Here is a 19,296-nt window from a genome sequence, read left to right as displayed (position 1 = left end):
ACACAACTCATATTTTAATATCAGTAGTCTTACCTCTCTAATGCGATGGATGTGCCCTCTCTCCCCAGCAGAAGCAGCCCCCGAGCTGGGGCTCGGAATGAGGGGGTTCTCTCCCCCACCACAGCAACCACAGAGCTGAGACTGGGAAGGAGGGCCATCTCTCCCCAGCAGCCGCAGCCCTGGAGCTGGGAAAAGTTGCCTCTTTCTCTGGCTGCCGTAGCCCTGCACGTCCCAAATTCCTCCCACCTACACTCTATTTCCCCCAAGGCCACCACCTCACCTTACATGTGCATCTTCTCCAAGGTCCACGACTGCGCGGATCCACTAATTAGGTGGGTAGCCCTTCATTCTCTCATGTGTGGCCACCCACATAAGAGTGCAACTTACAGAGAACTATCTGCGGACTACCTGAATGGAGTTCACGGACCACAGTTCGAGAATCTTTGGTCTATTGTATTTTACTCTTCTTCCTGCTGAGGAAACAGTAGGGTTACCATATTTTAAGTGTCCAAAAAGAGGACACTCCACGGGCCCTGGCCCCGCCCCAACTCCGCCCCTTCCCCGCCCCCTGCCCTAGCCTGGTCCCACCCCAACTCCGCCCCCTCCCCTGGACGCTTCGCCCCCCCCGCCCCTCCCCATCCCCTGCTTCCCGCGAACATTTGATTCGCGGGAAGCCTGAAGCAGCAGGCAAGCTGGGGCGGGGGTGCGCGGCCCAGTCCGGCCCAGGCCAAGAGGCTCTGGCCCCGGCGTCTCCGGCCCGGCTTGGCTCGGGCCCTCGGGCACCGGCCCCCGGCTGAGCACCGCCGGCCCCCGGCCCGACCCCTGGCCGAGCAACGCCGGCCCCCAACCCCGGCCCTGGGCCGAGCACTGCCCGGCCCCACACCGCCGGCCCCCGGCCGAGCACCGCCCAGCCCCCGGCTCCCGGCCCGAGCACCCCCGGCCTCCAGCTGAGCGCCGCCGGCCCCTGCCCCCGGCTCCACACTGCCGGCCCCCTGCTCTGCACCGCCGGCCGCAGCCCGGCCCCCGGCCGAGCACTGCCAGCCCTGGCCCAGCCGAGCACTGCCGGCCCCAGCGGCTCCAGCCCCAGGCCGAGCACCGCCGGTCCCTCCCTCCCTATTTTCCCGGACATGTCCGGCTTTTTGGGATTTCCCCCCGGACGGGGATTTGAGGCCCACAAAGCCGGACATGTCCGGGAAAATCCGGACGTATGGTAACCCTAGGAAACAGCATATACTCAGTCTCTTTTTTCATGTATGTATAGTGCTAAGTTCACCTCTAGCACTCAATAAATAGTACAATATTTATTAAGTTGTGATCATTTTAGAAGACAACATGATAGCAATACTGGGCCAGAATTTAACTCACATGTTCAAAATCCTAAATTGGGCCCCCCAAATCATCAGCTTTTTAAAGCATTTTAAACTTTGGGGGTTTTCCTTTGCCCTCTGGTTTCTGAGCCCTTCAGATACACTCATGGCATATTTTCAAGTTTTCCTCTACAACTGTGAGGGCCAGAAACATAGGGTTTTTTTAAATGAAATCTGAGATTCTCACATAACAACAGGAGCTGGGGATTCAAACCAACACACCAAATATTATGAGACTGACAATAAAATCATAAGAGTTGGCAGCACTGCTGTCCTGACTTCTACCCCATGCAACTCCTCTGAGCATAGTTATGTTGCATGGGCTGTAAATCAGGGAACAACTGGATTCACTCTAAAGAAAATGACAGAGCTTTTTTGTAAAGGTCATGAAATCTCCTTCATGTTAGTAACACAGCAGATGGTGTTTATGGTTTAGACAACACTATAAATAGAAAAGCTAAAACAGATGCAGTTTTCATTTTGCCTTTCTGAGAATGGGTAAATTTTGTTCCATAAAAAGCACCATAAACTCTGTATCCAGAAATTTAATTAGAGAAGACTCGTGTGTAGAGAGGCCACAGAAGGCAAGAACACTCCAAGATGTGCTCTTCAGGTGAAGTGATAGGTTAGATCATGATTAGGGCACATTCATGCAAGCCCCCTTGATACAGTCATAATACACTGTTTCCATGGCAACAGAATTCATTTACCTTTCTTTTCCTAAACCAATCAAGAAGCAGCACAAATTAGGGAAAATGCCATGGAAAACTTGCTCCCATTAATATCACTTTAATTTGCACTCCTCCACTGAACCCAGTTTTAGTTCATGTCAGATTGTATTTCAGCAAAACTGAAACAATAATTTCATCTGCTTTCAGAGTAGCAGCCGTGTTAGTCTGTATCCGCAAAAGGAACAGGAGTACTTGTGGCACCTTAGAGACTAACAGATTTATTAGAGCATAAGCTTTCGTGGACTACAGCCACTTCTGGGCTGTAGTCCACGAAAGCTTATGCTCTAATAAATCTGTTAGTCTCTAAGGTGCCACAAGTACTCCTGTTCTTTTTTCATCTGCTTCAGAACAGACCGGATGGCAAAATATCAAGAGCATTTTTTAACTCTCTGGATCATTTATCTTCTGAATATTCTTTGCATTCCCACCAAAGAGAATCTTCTCCTGCCATCAGGCAAAATTATTAGGGTAGATGGTAGCGATGGAGGTGCCCTGTGACAAAGTGAACTCCACTTCCTGGCCAGTTCAGACAGTTTTGCAGTCATACACACATACACCAGGCATTTATTTCCATTTTACACACCAATACCATACAACACAGCTTATAGCACAGACATCCATCCTCTGAACCATCCTTCTGAGCGCCTCTTAAGATACCCCTTGCTTTCTCTTTCCTCTCCTTATATTCTCCCCCCAATTACCCTGTTAGCCCTGTGATTGTCACCCAAATGTTCACAATCCCCCACCAGAATATGTGTAATTGCCCTCAGCTGGGCGCGCAGCCTTTCCCAGGCTGCAGCAATGTCAGTGATCAGGGTGTTGCTGATTGCACCCCGTCACCCAGATCATAACCAGAAAGCCTTAGTACTCAAATCAGAAAAACAATTTTTAGGAGAACCATTTCTCTAAATTTCAGAAAAACTGGCCTTTTTCTTGTTTGTTTGCTTTTTCTATAAAGGTAAGCTAATTATGGGGAAAAAACACTTTTTTTTTTTTACTCATTTGACTCGTAGTGGTCTGAATACAGGACCGTGAACCAAGAATTCCAGAGGTCAGATCCTAGCTGTTATACTGACTCCCTCGGTAGCACTGAGCACATCACACTGCAATAGCCAGTCCCGAGGTGTGTTGTACCAACAGTACAGTCTCGCTTCTAGGTGTTTTGGGGGCTGCATATAATATTTCTTCTACTTTGGCACAGCACCCTAAGTATGAGTGAAATCCTGGCCCCATTGAAGTCAATGGGAAAACTCCCATTCACTTCCATAGGACTGAGATTTCACGCATGGACTTATGTTTGGAAAGCCGCCTCCTGCTGAGCCTTTTCCCCCACTCTGCTCCTCCTTCAGGGGCCAAGCATCAAGAGCTAGCAATGGTTGATGGCTAAGCAGAATTGCACTGGAGCCCCAGAATAGCTCTGTGTCCAAAGGCTGGCTGATGGGTGGGTAAAAGTGATCAGGGAGCAGGAGGCTCTGTAACTGGTCAGGCCACAGTGGCACCGGAACAGTGCGGTCAAGGAGCCATGGCCCTCTGACTTTTCCCATCCACTTTTCACTACAGGCCCGGCCTCCTGCCCCTGCTCTTCTCTCCGAGGCCCAGCCTGCCCTGGCAAGGCCAGAAGCTGGAGCCCAGCCGAGTAAGAGCAGCCTGGGCCGCCACGGACCGTCCACTTGCTCAGGATGGGGGGCCCCGAGAGCAGTCCCCAGCCCATGTCCCCGCCTCCTGGCTCCCCTGCTCAGGGCATTTGGAGGGTCCACAGCTTCCCACAGCTGCCTGGGTGGTGGCTGCAGAGGGTTGCCAGGTATCCGGTTTTCAAATGGAACGACCGATCGAAAAGGGACCCTGGCGGCTCCGGTCAGCACAGCTCACCACGCCATTAAAACTCCGGTCAGCGGTGCAGTGGGGCTAAGTTAGGCTCCCTGCCTCCCCTGGTTTTGCACGGCTCCCAGAAGCAGCGGCATGTCCCTCCTCTGGCCCCTCCACATAGGGGCAGCCAGGGGGCTCCGCACTAGGGTTGGCAACTTTCTATTCGCCCAAAACCAAACACCCTAGCCCAGCCCCTTCCCGAGGCCCCGCCTGCACTCACTACATTCCCCCTCCCTTGGTGGCTCGCTCTCCCCCACCCTCACTTACTTTCACTGGGCTGGGGAAGGGAGTTGGGGTGCGGGAGGGGATGAGGACTTTAACTTGGGGTGCGGGCTCCAGGGTGGGGCCAGAAATGAGGTGTTCAGGGTGTGGGAGGGGACTCCGGGCTGGGGCAGGGAGTTGGGGTGAGGGCTCCAGCTGGGGCTTTGGGACTGGGGATGATGGGTCTGGGGAGGAGGAGGGGGCTCTGGGCTTGGGGCCAAGAGATTTCGAGTGCTGGAGCAGGCTGCATGTTGAGGCAGGGGGTTGGGGTATGGAAGGGGTGAGGGCTCTGGGATGGGGGTTCTGGCTCTGGGGTGGGGCTGGGGATGAGGGATTTGGGTGTAGGAGAGGGCTCCAGGCTGGGGGGTGAGGCCAAGGATTCAGAGTGCTGGAGGGGGCTGCAGGTTGAGGCAGGGGGTTGGGGTGCAGGAGGGGGTGAGGGTTCTGGGCTGGGGGTGCTGGCTCTGGTGTGGGTCTGGGGTTGAAGGGTTAGGAGTGCAAAAGGGGCTCCAGGCTGGGGGTGGGGCAGAGGGGACTGCAGGTCGAGTTAGGGGGTTGGGGTGCAGGAGGGGGTGAGGACTCTGGGGTGGGGCCAGGGATGAGGAGTTTGGGGTGCAGGAGGGTGCTCTGGGTTTGGGGGGGGCTCAGGGCTGGGGCAGGGGGTTGGGGTGTGGGCTTACCTTGGGCAGCTCCCCATCAGCGGTGCAGCGGGGGGGCCAAGGCAGACTGCCTGCCTGTCCTGGCATTGCACTGCATGCTCACCAGAAGTAGCCAGCAGGTCCAGGTCCTAGGCGGGGAGGGTTTTGGAGCTGAATTTTATAATGTACTATGAGAATTAATGTATGATTTGATTTAATCCCGTCAGCCACCCTTTTTGAATAGCAGAAAGAAATGACAGACCAGAACAATCCTTATGACTGATTATGGTCACCCTTTTGTTTTAAGATAAGTTATAACGTCTGCTATGGTTTCCTATATGTATTACAATATAGGCACTCTAGTTAAATGTACAATTCTTTGTTTTAAGGTTTTAGTAAGTAAGAGACAGGATTCTCTATTGTGTCTATGTTAAGTAGATTAGAGGAACATTGAAGGCCTGGGTCTCAATGTAAATTGTCTTGGTTATTGATTGTAAAACTTAGCTAGGTTTAATTTGCAATGCCTTTTTGCTCGATATAAAATACTACTGTTTGTATTCTCAGTCTGTTCGTGTGAATGAGGAATGTATGCATCAGGAAAAGATAAGGTGTGAAGGCCACTGTTATAGCCAGAGTCAAGGAAGAAGGAGTGAAGAGACTTAAAGGACATCAAAGAATCATCAACTCGCATCTATAATGAAGGGCAGATTGACGACCCTGGGGTAAAGGCTGGCACCCCTAAGGACAATTGATTAAATCGGAACAAAGGACAGGATGACCCTCTCGGAGGTGTACTGGAATGTTTACACCAATTAAGAAGTAACCAGTCACAAACGACACAGCAAAATCCATAGGCTTCAACAGAGAAAAAAACATACAAGAACAGGGTGCTTGGCCATGGGACTTTGGGTTCGTCTTGCCACACTCCAGGAGCATCGGATTGTGACCGATAGAACCCCACTCCCCTCTGCGACCAATCTGGCAGGCCACTAGATTGATCCAGACTCTGGACTGGTAACTATAAACATCACTGCAGGACTCTGTGTGTGTGTGTGTGTGTGTGTAAAAAGTATATGCTAACTGTGGTATTCTCAATAAATGCTGTGCATATTTACCTTCCTCTATAAAGATCCCGTGTGTTTTGTATGAGAATAACAAGGGCAGGAGGCTCTACGCACCACTCTTGCCCGTACACCCCCCCCCCAGCTCCCATTGGCCGGTTCTCAGCCAATGGTAGTACAGTTCTCGGGGCGGGGACAGCACGTGGAATCCCGTGCCCCCGCCCCTCGCCTAGGACCCGGACCTGCTGGCCGTTTCCGGGACACAGGGTGGAGCCAGGATAGATAGGGACTAGCCTGCCTTAGCGATGCAGCACTGACGACCAGACCTCTACTGGCCCAGTCAGTGTTGCTGACCAGAGCTGCCAGGGTCCCTTTTTGACCGGGTGTTCCAGTCGAAAACTGGACACCTGGTCACCCTACTCTGCATGATGCCGCCGCCCCAAGCGTTGGCTCTGCAGCTCCCATTGACTGGGAACTGTGGCCAATGGGAGCTGCGGGGGCGGTGCCTGCAGACGGGGCAGTGTGCCTCGTTTCTGGCCCCACCTCTGAGCCCGCACCCCCAGCCAGAGCCCTCACCCTCTGCCACACCCCAACCCTCTGAGACAGCTCAGTGAAAATGAGCGAGTAAGTGAGGGTGGGGAGAGCAAGCAATAGAGGGAGGGGGGATGGAGTGAGAGGGGACAAAGCCACAGAGAAGGGGCAGGACAGGGGAGGGACCTCAGAGGTGGAGAGGAACAAGGGTGTCCAGTTTTGTGCGAGTAGAAAGTTGGCAACCCTACTCAGGCCAGGCCAGAAGCTGGAGCTGGGTAGGGGTAAGCGCTGCGTGGGTAGCTCTGGGGACCGCTGACCCTCCACCTGCCCTGGGCACAGGGCTCAGGAGGTAGGGACTGCTCTCAGGCACCCACACCCCAGGCAAGTGGAGGGACTCGGGCTCCCCAGCCAGGCTCTGGCTTCCGGCTTGGCTGGGGGGCAGGGTCTTGGGATAAGGAGAGGTGAGGGAGGGGGGCGGGACACCTTAGCATTCTACCTCTCTGCCTTTGTTCTCCTATCTGTAAGACAGATATAATACCTGCTGGCACCTACCTCAGAGCAGTGTCTGCGAGAAGAGCAAATCAATGTTTGGAAAGCCTCTAAGTGCTAAGCACTGAGTATGCAGAAGAGGAGTTCAGGGAGCAAAGAAATATTACATTCCACATTTTTGGTGTTGCTGAGTAAAGTAACCAGAAAAATCAATCTTTCAGAACTCTTCACTGACCTTGACTGGTTTAGCAGCTTTAAAATTGACATGAAATGAAGAACTTTCTTGGCAGCACCCCTGCTGTTCCTCTCTCTCTCTGGCCTCAAGGGAACAGGAGGGAGGCTGCAGCTTTTCTCAGTTCAAGTAGTAGAGCTTGTGTGTTCAGAGTTGAATAGAACAGGTTTCAAGTTACAGGGGGGTGGGATTATTTAATTTTGTTCAGATGTCAAAGTTTTATTGCAGATTAGCACCCAGGTTTTTGGGTTTTTAGGTTTTTTCTGTATGAAGAAAATTGATGTGTCCTTGAATTATAGGTTGTTAAAGATTACTATGACTAGTCCCAAAGCAGCAGTTCAATAGGTACAGATACCACTATAACTTCTTTATAACACCTATTGTAATAACCCCTAATTTTACATAGAAAAAAGTATTTTTCAAATGAAATAAAATGTGAATACTTTCCAGGTATACTCTTTTTGTTTTGAAAGTCTGAAGGCATTCAGCTAAACCATTAAGTTATGGCTCCTTACAAATGAGTTTTATTGAAATCATACAGTGTCTTACCTTTTCATGAGTGCTCTTTAGCTTTAAAAAATAAAAGCTTGATTATAACACTTTAAACCATACATACCTAAAGATATGCCATTAAAGCCTAGTAGAGAGAGAGAGGGGGGCTATTTTAAAAAGCTCTTTATAATCCACTTTGCAAAGTCTATATGTTCTTTTGCATGCTTTGTAAGAGCCATGCCGTGGAAGGAGAGGAGACAGGAGCTGTGAGAAGCTTCTTCAGGACACAGCAAGATAGGGAGCTGGGCATCCTACAGAATTCTAAAGCTCTGCGGGGCAGGTGAAGCAAGAAGACAGGAAACAAGAGTGCAGATGCATTTATTCCAGATGTTGTGTAAACTGTGAATATTTGAGTACATTGTCAGCTTTCCCTCAACCTTTCATTTCCATTACTTTCTGTTGCTTAGTTGTTTTGTCTTTAAACTGCAGTGTTACTTGATATACATACGCTTCAACTTTAAATGTTAAGCTAGCAACTTAAAAAGTAACAATATTTTTTGTCTGTTGTTTTAGGGTTCAATGTGATAGCCCCAAACATCACAAGATTAATGAAACTGGGAGTTCAAATCTAGTGGTGTATTCCAGATTCAAAACAAGGTTACAACAACCCCTTAGAAACTGATTATTAAAGTACTTGCAAGCAGACCTCTAGTATAGACAAGAGAAAAAGATTATAAAAGGGGACAAATATCAGAGTAGAGCAAACCTAACAGCTTTTTATCTGCAAAGTATACATACAGGTATACATGTGTATAAATATATATTAAAAATCAAGTGCATACATTAAATTACTACAACTTCAGAATAACTAAATGTTCTAATGTACTAAAAGACTCCTGGCTTTCTATGCAAGTATATCCTGCTATGCAATCAAAATCCATTGTTGCCAGAGGAGCCAACCAATGCAGCACTACAATGCTGAATAATTGCTTTGTTTAAAACCCATATGTTATTTAAATATTACATTATTTTCAGGGGGTACTTGGGTACAGGAAATTGACATTGTTTTCTAATCTGTACTTTTCCTTGTAAAAGATTTATTCTTCCGAACATTATGAGTTATGAGTGATTTTTCTGTATTCTTTCTTCTGTGGGGTTATAATGTTCTTCTTAAAGGGATAAGATCATCTTCCAGTCTCTTTGCCTGCCCAAATTACCTCAGTCTTTTCTTTCTTCTTTTTCCATCATTCAATTTCCTTTACTTTCCCCAATGATCAGTATGGGGATGGGTGTTTGGGTCCCCCCTCCCATTTGATGATCAAGAGAAGGTAGAACTCCTGATAGTTAGCTCTTTCCTCATAGCAGGTTACCAGAGAGCATATTGCACAGCTAGAAGTCAGAAGCCAACAAACAGCCTGTAATGGGTATACAAAACCCCACACAAGGCGACACAAGGTTAATGAGCTATTGTGGGCTCAGGCGGCCCTACCCTGCTGTACTTGTGAAAGATGTCAGACTTGGAGGGAAGAGCTTAAAAGGAATAGGAAGTCATTTTTCTGCGGGGAAGCAAAGAAATCTGCAGGGGATATGAATTCTGCACATACATAGTGGCGCAGAATTCCCCAGGAGTAATCTCAGTGCTGGAGTATTAAGCAAGATGCTCATCCTGAGTTGAATCATACAAACTGGTGTGTATACTGACCCTCTGGGGACAGCAGACCTGGTATTCTGTGAGTGTTTAGTGGATAAGGGGCTGGACACTACAGCCCAGAGGAGAGTGCTTGGGTGGCTAACAGGCTGGTGATGTGAGGGAGCTGACACCCAGGTAAGTATAAGCAAGTCTCTCTCATGCTGGAGGCAGGGGCATAACAAAGTGACTCACAGTCCTGGGTACCCCAAGAACTATCACAGGTATGTGTTAATTTCTTTGTGTGTTTGTTGACAATCCTAGAAGAGGTGGACTATCTGGGGCTCTGCTGGAGATCTGAGACTCTCATGACTGGAATAGTGTGGTGGAACACCTGGACAGTGCAGAGCAGAGGCTTAGGTAAATGCATGGGGCTGCTCCAACATTTAGGAGGCACCCTGATGAAAGAATGTAGTGACAAGCCCTATGATGATGATGACTGTTCCTGGTGATCTATCCTGAGTTTAAACCAGCACCCTAAAAGTGAAATACTCCCTAGCTCATTATCACTCACCTGAATTATGTATTGTTCTTTGACTACAGTTCTATCAGAGTGTTGATTGCTTATAGTCTGACTAAAGCATCTGTATTATGCGCTATCCAGGGGCTCATTCCTTCTCTGAACACAAAAGATGTGCTTTCATACATTTCTCTGATTCTCACAGAAGTTCAAATGGATAAACTCTGCTGCAAAAATGACTAAAATAAAATGCTTCCAGCTATCATTTATATTCCAAAGCAATTCTTAAAGTGTAAAAAAATGCATCCTAATCAAATTTGTTTCCTGAAACAATGCAGTGTCCCAAGTGGCAGTTTGAAAAAAATACAAGCCAGCTTCTAAATACATTCAGTGTGAATGGAAACATATATGTTTGTCTTCATAATGAAAAACAACCAAACCCGGTCACCCTCCAAAACAATCCAGGATTAAAAAGGTCAAATTCATGCCTGATGTAAGTCTATTGAATTTGACTCCATGTTAATCATTGTTATATTGAACGTGAAAGTAGGAATGGGCAAAACCAAGGGTGGCTTTGTTTTTTCAAGGGAGGTTCAGAGCTGGGTTCCATTTTATCTGAAGTTCCAAGTTTGGAGGAAGGGGAAAGGTTCAGATGAAGACTGCTGGCTTTGGCTCATGCCTACTAGGAAGTAGACCACAAATGTTTAATTTAACCAAAAGCTTATAAGAAAGATGCAGCAGCTGACAGCTTTCTTTTTTAGATGTGTTGTTAATAAAGGCTGCTGATTTAGTAACTCTGAAAAAACAAACACACATTCCATTGTAATATTTTATCAACACTTACAAAATATAACTAGCAACGGTGATTCTCAACATTTTCCATCCTGGGACCTTCCACTCCCTTCCACTAGCCAGACACCATTCCCATATAGCTAAATCGGAAGAGCAGGGTGGTTGTGACCTGTTTGTGACCCATCTGGGGTTGTGGCCCCCAGACTGAGAACCCCTAAACTAGCATAGCAACAAACCTAAAAGGAGAGGATGAGAAATATTGTTTACAATGGAGTTTAAAAAACACTCTTCACATTTTTGTTAAAATGTTTGCTTTGAGTGACTTGTACACATGAATCACCCTTAGCTCCCTCTGAAACCACTGTCCTGCTTCAGATGTGTCTAAGGAAGAACAGTTATTCATCAAGCTCTACCTAGGCAGAATTTTTTCTTTCTTTTAACACTGGGCTGGTCAGATTTGGCAAGTTATTTTAAACTAGACAATACATTTTAAAGAAAACTACTTACTAAACAGGCAGTAGGCTACAGGTGAGGGCTTGGCATGCACCAAAGATCTAAACTACAGACAGAGAACAAGTGCGCACAAAGAGTACTAGGGTATTATCACTCTGTGCTTTTGATAAACTACAGTGTGAGACAACAGCAAATGCAGAGATGGAAGAAAGGAAGGGCTGCTTGCAACTGAATAAGGATTAAAGTTCCAGGGGTACAGTAGTTTTAAGGTTGTCTTACAGACTGTCACAGTTTAAAATTCACATTCAAGACACGCAAAACAATACATCTGTAATCAAGGAGGAAGGTGAGCTACAGTACAATGCCTGAGCACTCCTAGATAGACTAGCTTGTTGATAGAATAGACAGTTTGGTTCTGATTCACAAAGGATTTAGGCACCAGGAGTGGAAATCTGCTGTGAAAGTCATACATTGGATGATCTAGTAAGAGATGAGTGGTGTAAATTACAATTAGCATATTTGGGGTTTATGCCCACCACTAAAAGGAAATTTAGGGGTTGTGATGTCTCCCTACTCCCGCCAAAGGGAAAGAATGGCACTTACATTTATTCCATTCAGGGGCTAATCATCAGCTTGCTGCAACATCACTTTTTTGCAAGGTATTACCATTTCTGCACCTTGGGAAATGCAGGCAAATAAAGGCAATGCCTTGTGTTTTCACAAAACAGTCAAAAGAAGAGGGCACAAGCAGTCCACTCTGCAGGCACATATTTACCCAGGACTCTGGCTGTTTACAGCATGCCGAAATCATGCACCCAATAGGCATATACACCATGCACATCACCATGGGATCTAACTGCCATTGGCTCATGCCCTCAGCACATCTATGCATGCTCCTTTGGGAAGAAACTGTATCACATGGTCTACAGTCTACTTTTCATTAAACTACAGGAATGCATTTGTTTTTAAAGGGAGGAAATGACTATTTTAGAAGTTTTTTTCTGTTAATTTTTAAACAATTTGGGGGGCCTCCTATACCACGAATTGGGCTTCCTCATGCTAGTTGATCCTTTTTAAGCCAAAAGTGAGCATACTTTAACTGAGAAAGTAACTGAGCTACAAAAGGAAGAGAAGAGCAACATGTATAAGAAACCTATGGGCTGTTCCTGACATGGCATTTTTTTTTTACTTTGCTGTAAGAGGTCAGCTAAAGAGAAAGGGCATCTTTTTATATTTCATTAATGAAACTCTCAGAAACTTGCTGTGTCCACTTTTGTGTAGAAGGGGCATGGCCTAGCTATTTTGTGCTCGCTGAAGTCCTGCCTATTGGCTTGCTGCTGCAACACAGAATAGTTATGTTTTCATTTTACTAAACACTGGAGTGCCCAGTAAATCAGCTGCCAGACCACAACATGAAAGTTTCACAGGAAATGTACACAAAGCCATACATACCCTTTGGAAGTGAATCAGACCTGTACTGCTGTCTGGATTTCACAAATAAAGCAGGAATGACATCAGTAGATATTTAATGAAAACACATTCATAAGGAACACTTCTGTTATATGTTTCCCTTTTGTTTTTTTATGTATTTGGCACAAAAATCAGGCTGTAACAAATTTCAGCATAACAATGATCCATGGGATCACATGTACAGTAGAAAGTGGCCTTCCTTTGTTATTCAGAGCTCCTGTTCCTACTAGGAATCCACCTTGGGAAAGATACTGACTTTATTGTTCCTGCTGATTTTTCTTTCTGCTTTACACTTGGGCTGCTTTGTCTGGATGAGTTCTTCAGGGGTATTCCCCAAGGGAGGCAGCAGTCGCTTCTTACTATTCCGATTTTCTGAGAGCCACTGTGGAGGCAACTCAAAAGGCCCAAAGCCAAACTGCATTGAATATTTGTCATTAACCAGATCTGCTTCTGTTGGCATGGCAGGGGCCACCTGAGCAGCTGAGTCTGCAATGGTGTGTTGTAGACATTTCTGAACTAACGTCTGTTCTACCTCTAAACTGGTGGTAGGGATTTCCTTTTGCTGAAAGTCACCAGAACCAATGGATTTTGTTTCATTCTCCTCATCATCCTCTGTTGGCTTGAAGATTTGCTGCTGCCCAATGTGAAACATCTCCAGAAGCTGGCTACCAGAGCGGACATTGGGCTCCAAGTTGGTATCTGCAACACTCCCAGCACTGATAATGTTCCTCCTACTATACCTCCGGTGTAGCTGCACTATTGTCCCCACTAAGCACTTCCGTACAGATTTGTTTACAGTCAAAAAGAGCAAAGGATTGGCTAGCAGGGAGACTTTAGGCAACCAGATGGCAGTGAGGAACAAGAAGACTGAAATATCTGGTATGTTGAGTATGGTGCGGTAAATCACCAGAGTCACGTAGGGAACACTGCAGAAAATAAAGATCATAACCATAGAGAGCAGCATGGCATGAAGCTCAGCTTCTCTCTGGGAGGCATAGGGAATAGAAATAGTGTTCTGAGGGGTTCTTAAGGCAGCTATGATGACTTTTTTCTTTTGGCTGGCACTCAGTGCTCTGCGGATAAGAATCATAAAAAAAAACACCACGGCCACTGGTACAATAACAGTGGTGATGTTATAAATAATGACATACACCAAGTGGCCTAGGGAGTAGCTCCAGGATCCTGTGCAGGTGGACATGGCATAAATATCAGAAACATTGGTCACAGCAAATACAGGAATGCTGGCCACCACGGCATGGGCCCAGATGTAGATAACCAGGTCTCGAGACTTCGCATCAGATATCTTTCTTTCCAATGGGTATAAAACTGAGTAGTACCTGCCAAAAAACAAGGACAGTTTAAAGAGATGTGAATATATGTATTGATTGTTTAGGATCATACAGTCAGAGAATCATAGGACTGGAAGGGACTTTGAGAGATCATTTAATCCAGTCCCCTGCATTCATGGCAGGACTAAGTATTATCTAGACCATTCCTGACAGGTGTTTGTCTAACCTGCTCTTAAAAATTTCCAGTGCTGGAGATTCCACAATCTCCCTCGGCAATTTATTCCAGTGCTTAACCACCCTGACAGTTAGGAAGTTTTCTAATGTCCAACCCAAACCTCCCTTGCTACAATTTAAGCCCATTGCTTCTTGTCCTGTCCTCAGAGGTTAAGTAAAAAGAAAAATTCTCCCTCCTCCTTGTAACAACCTTTTATGTACTTGAAAACTGTTATCATGTCCCCCATCAGTCTTCTCTTTTCCAGACTAAACAAACCCAGTTTTTTCAATCTTCCCTCATAGGTCATGTTTTCTAGTTTGTCACTTTTCTCTGGACTCTCCAATTTGTCCACGTCCTTCCTGAAATGTGCCGCCCAGAACTGGACACAATACTCCACTTGAGGCCTAATCAGCGCAGAGTACAGTGGAAGAATTACTTCTCGTGTCTTGCTTACAACACTCTTGCTAATACATCCCAGAATGATGTTCGCTTTTTTTGCAACAGTGTTACACTGTTGACTCATATTTAGCCTGTGGTCCACTATGACCCCAGATCCTTTTCCACAGTACTCCTTCCTAGGCAGTCATTTCTCATTTTGTATGTGTGCAACTGATTGTTCCGTCCTAAATGGAGTACTTTGCATTTGTCCTTATTGAATTTCATCCTATTTACTTCAGACCATTTCTCCAGTTTGTCAAGATCATTTTGAATTTTAATCCTATCCTCCAAAGCACTTGCAATCCCTCCCAGCTTGGTATTATCTACAAACTTTATAAGTGTACTCCAGTTTATAAGCCAGTCTCCTGGCTTGAAGGAGGGAGATAAGGATAGTGTTTTGGTAGCTGTCTGAGTGTGATGTGGGTTGCCAAATGACTACCAGTTTCTGCTTTCTCTTAAACAAGAGTCTGGCTTTACAGGTCTGGCTCTAGAAAAGAACTGAAGATCCACACCTGGGAAGCACATGATCAGTGATAAGGCAATAGCTATCCCTACCATACCTGGGGTTATATTACATTTTTGTTTGGATTTATGTTCATTAAAAATAACTTAATACTGGTCTTGAAACTTCCAAGTGGCTCTCTCATAATTTTTTTACCTCCATGCACATTGCATTTTCTTTCCATTTACTTTATCCTCTCCCATCTATACCTACCTAAAGAGAGTGAGAAAACTGTGGAAATAACATGATTGCTGCCATCACACCATTCATTCTGCTTGTGCTTTGTACCCCGTTCCCCACCCTAGGTCTGTCTGGTCTATTTATATTGTATGTTCTTTGAGGCAGGGCCCATCTTTTTGTTTTATGTTTGTACAGCGCCTAGTACAATGGGTCCCGGTCCATGACTGGGGCTATGACTATGGTAATACAAATAGTAATTTTGTAAAACAAAAATGTGTATTTTGCTCACAGAACCACTCATGTGAAACTGTACTTTTCCCTGTTAATAGAGATCTGCCTCAAGATGGGTGGGATCAGAAAGTATTAATCACATAATTAGTGAGTTAATGGACAAGTATCCATGAAGTTTGTTCAGCCCAAAGACTTAGTAATAAGAAGGATTAATGACAGGAGGAATAAGAGGATAGAAGCATGTTTGAAAATACATCTGCATATCAAAACTCTTTGTGAAGTCCATAGATATCAGGATAAACTGAAATGAAACTGTTCCACACAACAGAGATTAATCTTTATATCCATATTTGTGTGCAAGGAAACTGAACTTTGTGGACACAAAGCTGGGATGGAGGCTGTTGATATATTGGCACAAGGCACCATTAAACAATATTTAACATTCAGATGTGTGTAATTAAGCGGGGAAGGAAATAAAGAAAACCAAGGACAGGATGTTTGTAAATTTGATTTCTTACCTGTCCAAAGCAATGGCAGGAAAACTAAGGATGGTCACTGAGCAGAAGACTTTATGCAAGAACTTGACAATTTTACAGAAGAGCATGGTGTAGATCCACCAACAGCAGTGTGGACTGGCACTAAGGACAATATCAAAAGGCACACAGACTAGACTGGCACAGATCCCAGAGCAGGCCAAGTTCTTAATGAAGCGGTTTGTTACTGATTTAAATACTGATGTTCTGCAGGTCGACCACAGCACCATGAAGTTTCCTGGGAAAAGGGGAAAGAAAAAGACAAAATACAAATCCATACTTTTGACTAATTTGAATGTTTCAAAGTACTGCAAATAAAAGCACTTGTTTAGAATTAGCTATATATCTTTGGTTCTGTCTAATATTTGTATTATGTAAGCAGAGCAAGACCATGTATGTATGTGCATGCACAATTGGCCACAAAGAGTTCAGTTTCCAAACATAGGTGGTTAACTAGGATGCTCAAACCATGCACTTAGATGCTTAAACTGACACATAGGTGTTTCAAATGGGTAGTTTGTTTTGAGTATCCAAATATGGAAATCTATTAAGGTACCCACATTTCAAAAAATTGGCACACAGTATTTTTAAAGATGGATATACAGAGTAAGAAAACAAAGATTCCAGGTAAAGCTGATTTTACACTACTAGTCTGGGTGTGAAAATGGGTCAGCAGCCTGCTTTATTTACTACCTCTGGAGACCTTGGTACAAGCTTACAGTAGTGCATTGAGGCCTGTATTAGGCGACAAATGAATGAATTTATCTTCATTTACTTTTCAATTTATGGGATTCCATGTAGACAATAATGTCTAATTATACCAAGGGAAAAAAAGAGAAGAGAAACACACAAAATGGAATCAACCAAGTTTTTCCAATATTCAAGATACTGTATATATAGTTTCAGAGTAGCAGCCGTGTTAGTCTGTATCCGGAAAAAGAAGAACAGGAGTACTTGTGGCACCTTAGAGACTAACAAATTTATTAGAGCATAAGCTTTCGTGGACTACAGCCCACTTCTTCGGATGCATATAGAATGGAACATATATTGAGGAGATATATATACACACATACACAGAGCATAAACAGGTGGGAGTTGTCTTACCAACTCTGAGAGGCCAATTAATTAAGAGAAAAAAAACTTTATGTGACCACCCTATACCAGAAACCTACTGACCGCTACACTTACCTACATGCCTCCAGCTTCCATCCAGGACACACCACACGATCCATTGTCTACAGCCAAGCTCTAAGATATAACCGCATTTGCTCCAATCCCTCGGATAGAGACAAGCACCTACAAGATCTCTATCAAGCAGTCTTAAAACTACAATACCCACCTGCTGAAGTGAAAAAACAGATTGACAGAGCCAGACGAGTACCCAGAAGTCACCTCCTACAAGACAGGCCCAACAAAGAAAATAACAGAACACCACTAGCTGTCACCTTCAGCCCCCAACTAAAACCTCTCCAGCGCATCATCAGAGATCTACAACCTATCCTGAAAGATGATCCTTTACTCTCACAGATCTTGGGAGACAGACCTGTCCTCGCTTACAGACAACCCCCCAACCTAAAGCAAATACTCACCAGCAACCACACATCACTGAACAAAACCACTAACCCAGGAACCTATCCTTGTAACAAACCCCGATGCCAAATCTGTCCACATATCTATTCAAGTGACATCATCATAGGACCTAATCACATCAGCCATACCATCAGGGGCTCGTTCACCTGCACATCTACCAATGTGATATATGCCATCATGTGCCAGCAATGCCCCTCTGCCATGTACATTGGCCAAACCGGACAGTCTCTATGCAAAAGAATTAATGGACACAAATCTGACATCAGGAATCAAAATACTCAAAAACCAGTGGGAGAACACTTTAACCTGTCTGGTCATTCAGTGACAGACCTGTGGGTGGCTATATTACAACAGAAAAACTTCAAAAACAGACTCCAACGAGAGACTGCTGAGCTGGACTTGATATGCAAACTAGACACAATCAACTCCGGTTTGAATAAGGACTGGGAATGGCTGAGCCATTACAAACATTAAATCTATCTCCCCTTGTAAGTATGCTCACACTTCTTATCAAACTGTCTGTACTGGGCTATCTTGATTATCACTTCAAAAGTTTTTTTTCTCTTAATTAATTGGCCTCTCAGAGTTGGTAAGACAACTCCCACCTGTTTATGCTCTCTGTATGTGTGTATATATATCTCCTCAATATATGTTCCATTCTATATGCATCCGAAGAAGTGGGCTGTAGTCCACGAAAGCTTATGCTCTAATAAATTTGTTAGTCTCTAAGGTGCCACAAGTACTCCTGTTCTTCTTTTTGTATATATAGTCTACAGTTTGAAGAGAAATGTGGGATGAGAGAGCGGGGAGGAAAAGAAAAAGGAAAGGTAGAAATCAACATTAGTTCAGATAGTATTTATCACTGATCATACTCTACTTCTGACACAAAAAGTCTGACATCAAAGACTCAGTTCTTCCTGAATAACCTCGACAGTAACTAATAATACATAATGTTATGGCAGGTGTCACCAAGTGGTGCTTTTGTACATAGTCTTTCAAGTTCTTTTTCTTTAGTGTGCAACATAATGTTCAGTCTTGGGAAGACATGCTGTGCTGTTGTTAGTATTTCTTAGGCAGGGTTCTCTGTAGGAGGTAGCTTCTGTAGAGAGGGAGTTTTGTGAACAGCAGAAAAGTTTGCTATCTGCCTTTGGCTTTGATTAAAATAAATTCTTGAGGCAGTAACTCGTGTTGCTGCTGGGCTGAGATTCCTGGAAAAAGGGACTGACTGCCCTGCATGCTATCTGACCACCTTTGTTCTAGAACTGATGTATGGGTATAAATAAAACAAGTTGCACTTAGCATATACTCAAAATTCTATGTCACTGATATCTTCTCCACTGGGCAGCTGACCTGCAAGGCTCCAGATATTTGTTACTTCTCAGCAGAAGCATGACACTGGTGTCAGAAAAGGACACTGGTGTCAGAAGAAGGGACAACACCAGCATGCCATTTTTCAGGATGATTGTAGACCCTAAAATCCCATCACGTTTCCCCTAATTTTAAACAGAACCAGTAACAGAACACATATACCCAGTGACAAGACATATACCCACTACAACTAGAGAGCTGCATTTGCCAACCTTTTCAAAAGTGGCTCAGAAATATCACCCACAAAGTTTATCACCTAACACACAGAAAGACTTATATGCTAAAAACAGAAGGCGAGAGAAATATCACTTCCCCTGCTGAAGGCACAACCAATCCAGATGGGTAGTTGGTTTCACAAGAAGTTGTTAAAGGCCCACAGCTGCCATTGTACAGAGAAGGACTCCTTACCCATGACATTAAA

General features: G+C 45.0%; 1 protein-coding gene across 1 annotated transcript in view; it reads right to left on the bottom strand.

Moving 5' to 3' along the window:
• Positions 1–12,633: 12,633 nt before the first annotated feature.
• The window catches only part of GPR176 (G protein-coupled receptor 176), a 75,899-nt gene continuing 69,236 nt past the window's right edge, over positions 12,634–19,296 (bottom strand). Inside the window, exons 2-3 of the mRNA XM_054028132.1 lie at positions 15,903–16,155; positions 12,634–13,867 (exon numbers count right to left, since the gene is read on the bottom strand). Of these exons, the coding sequence (XP_053884107.1) occupies positions 12,757–13,867; positions 15,903–16,155 (1,364 nt within the window). The 3' untranslated portion in view covers positions 12,634–12,756. The remainder of the gene's footprint in view (positions 13,868–15,902; positions 16,156–19,296) is intronic.

This window comes from Malaclemys terrapin, chromosome 4, assembly GCF_027887155.1.
Source record: "Malaclemys terrapin pileata isolate rMalTer1 chromosome 4, rMalTer1.hap1, whole genome shotgun sequence".
Taxonomy (NCBI): domain Eukaryota; kingdom Metazoa; phylum Chordata; order Testudines; family Emydidae; genus Malaclemys; species Malaclemys terrapin.
This window is presented reverse-complemented; position numbering and strand designations above follow the sequence as displayed.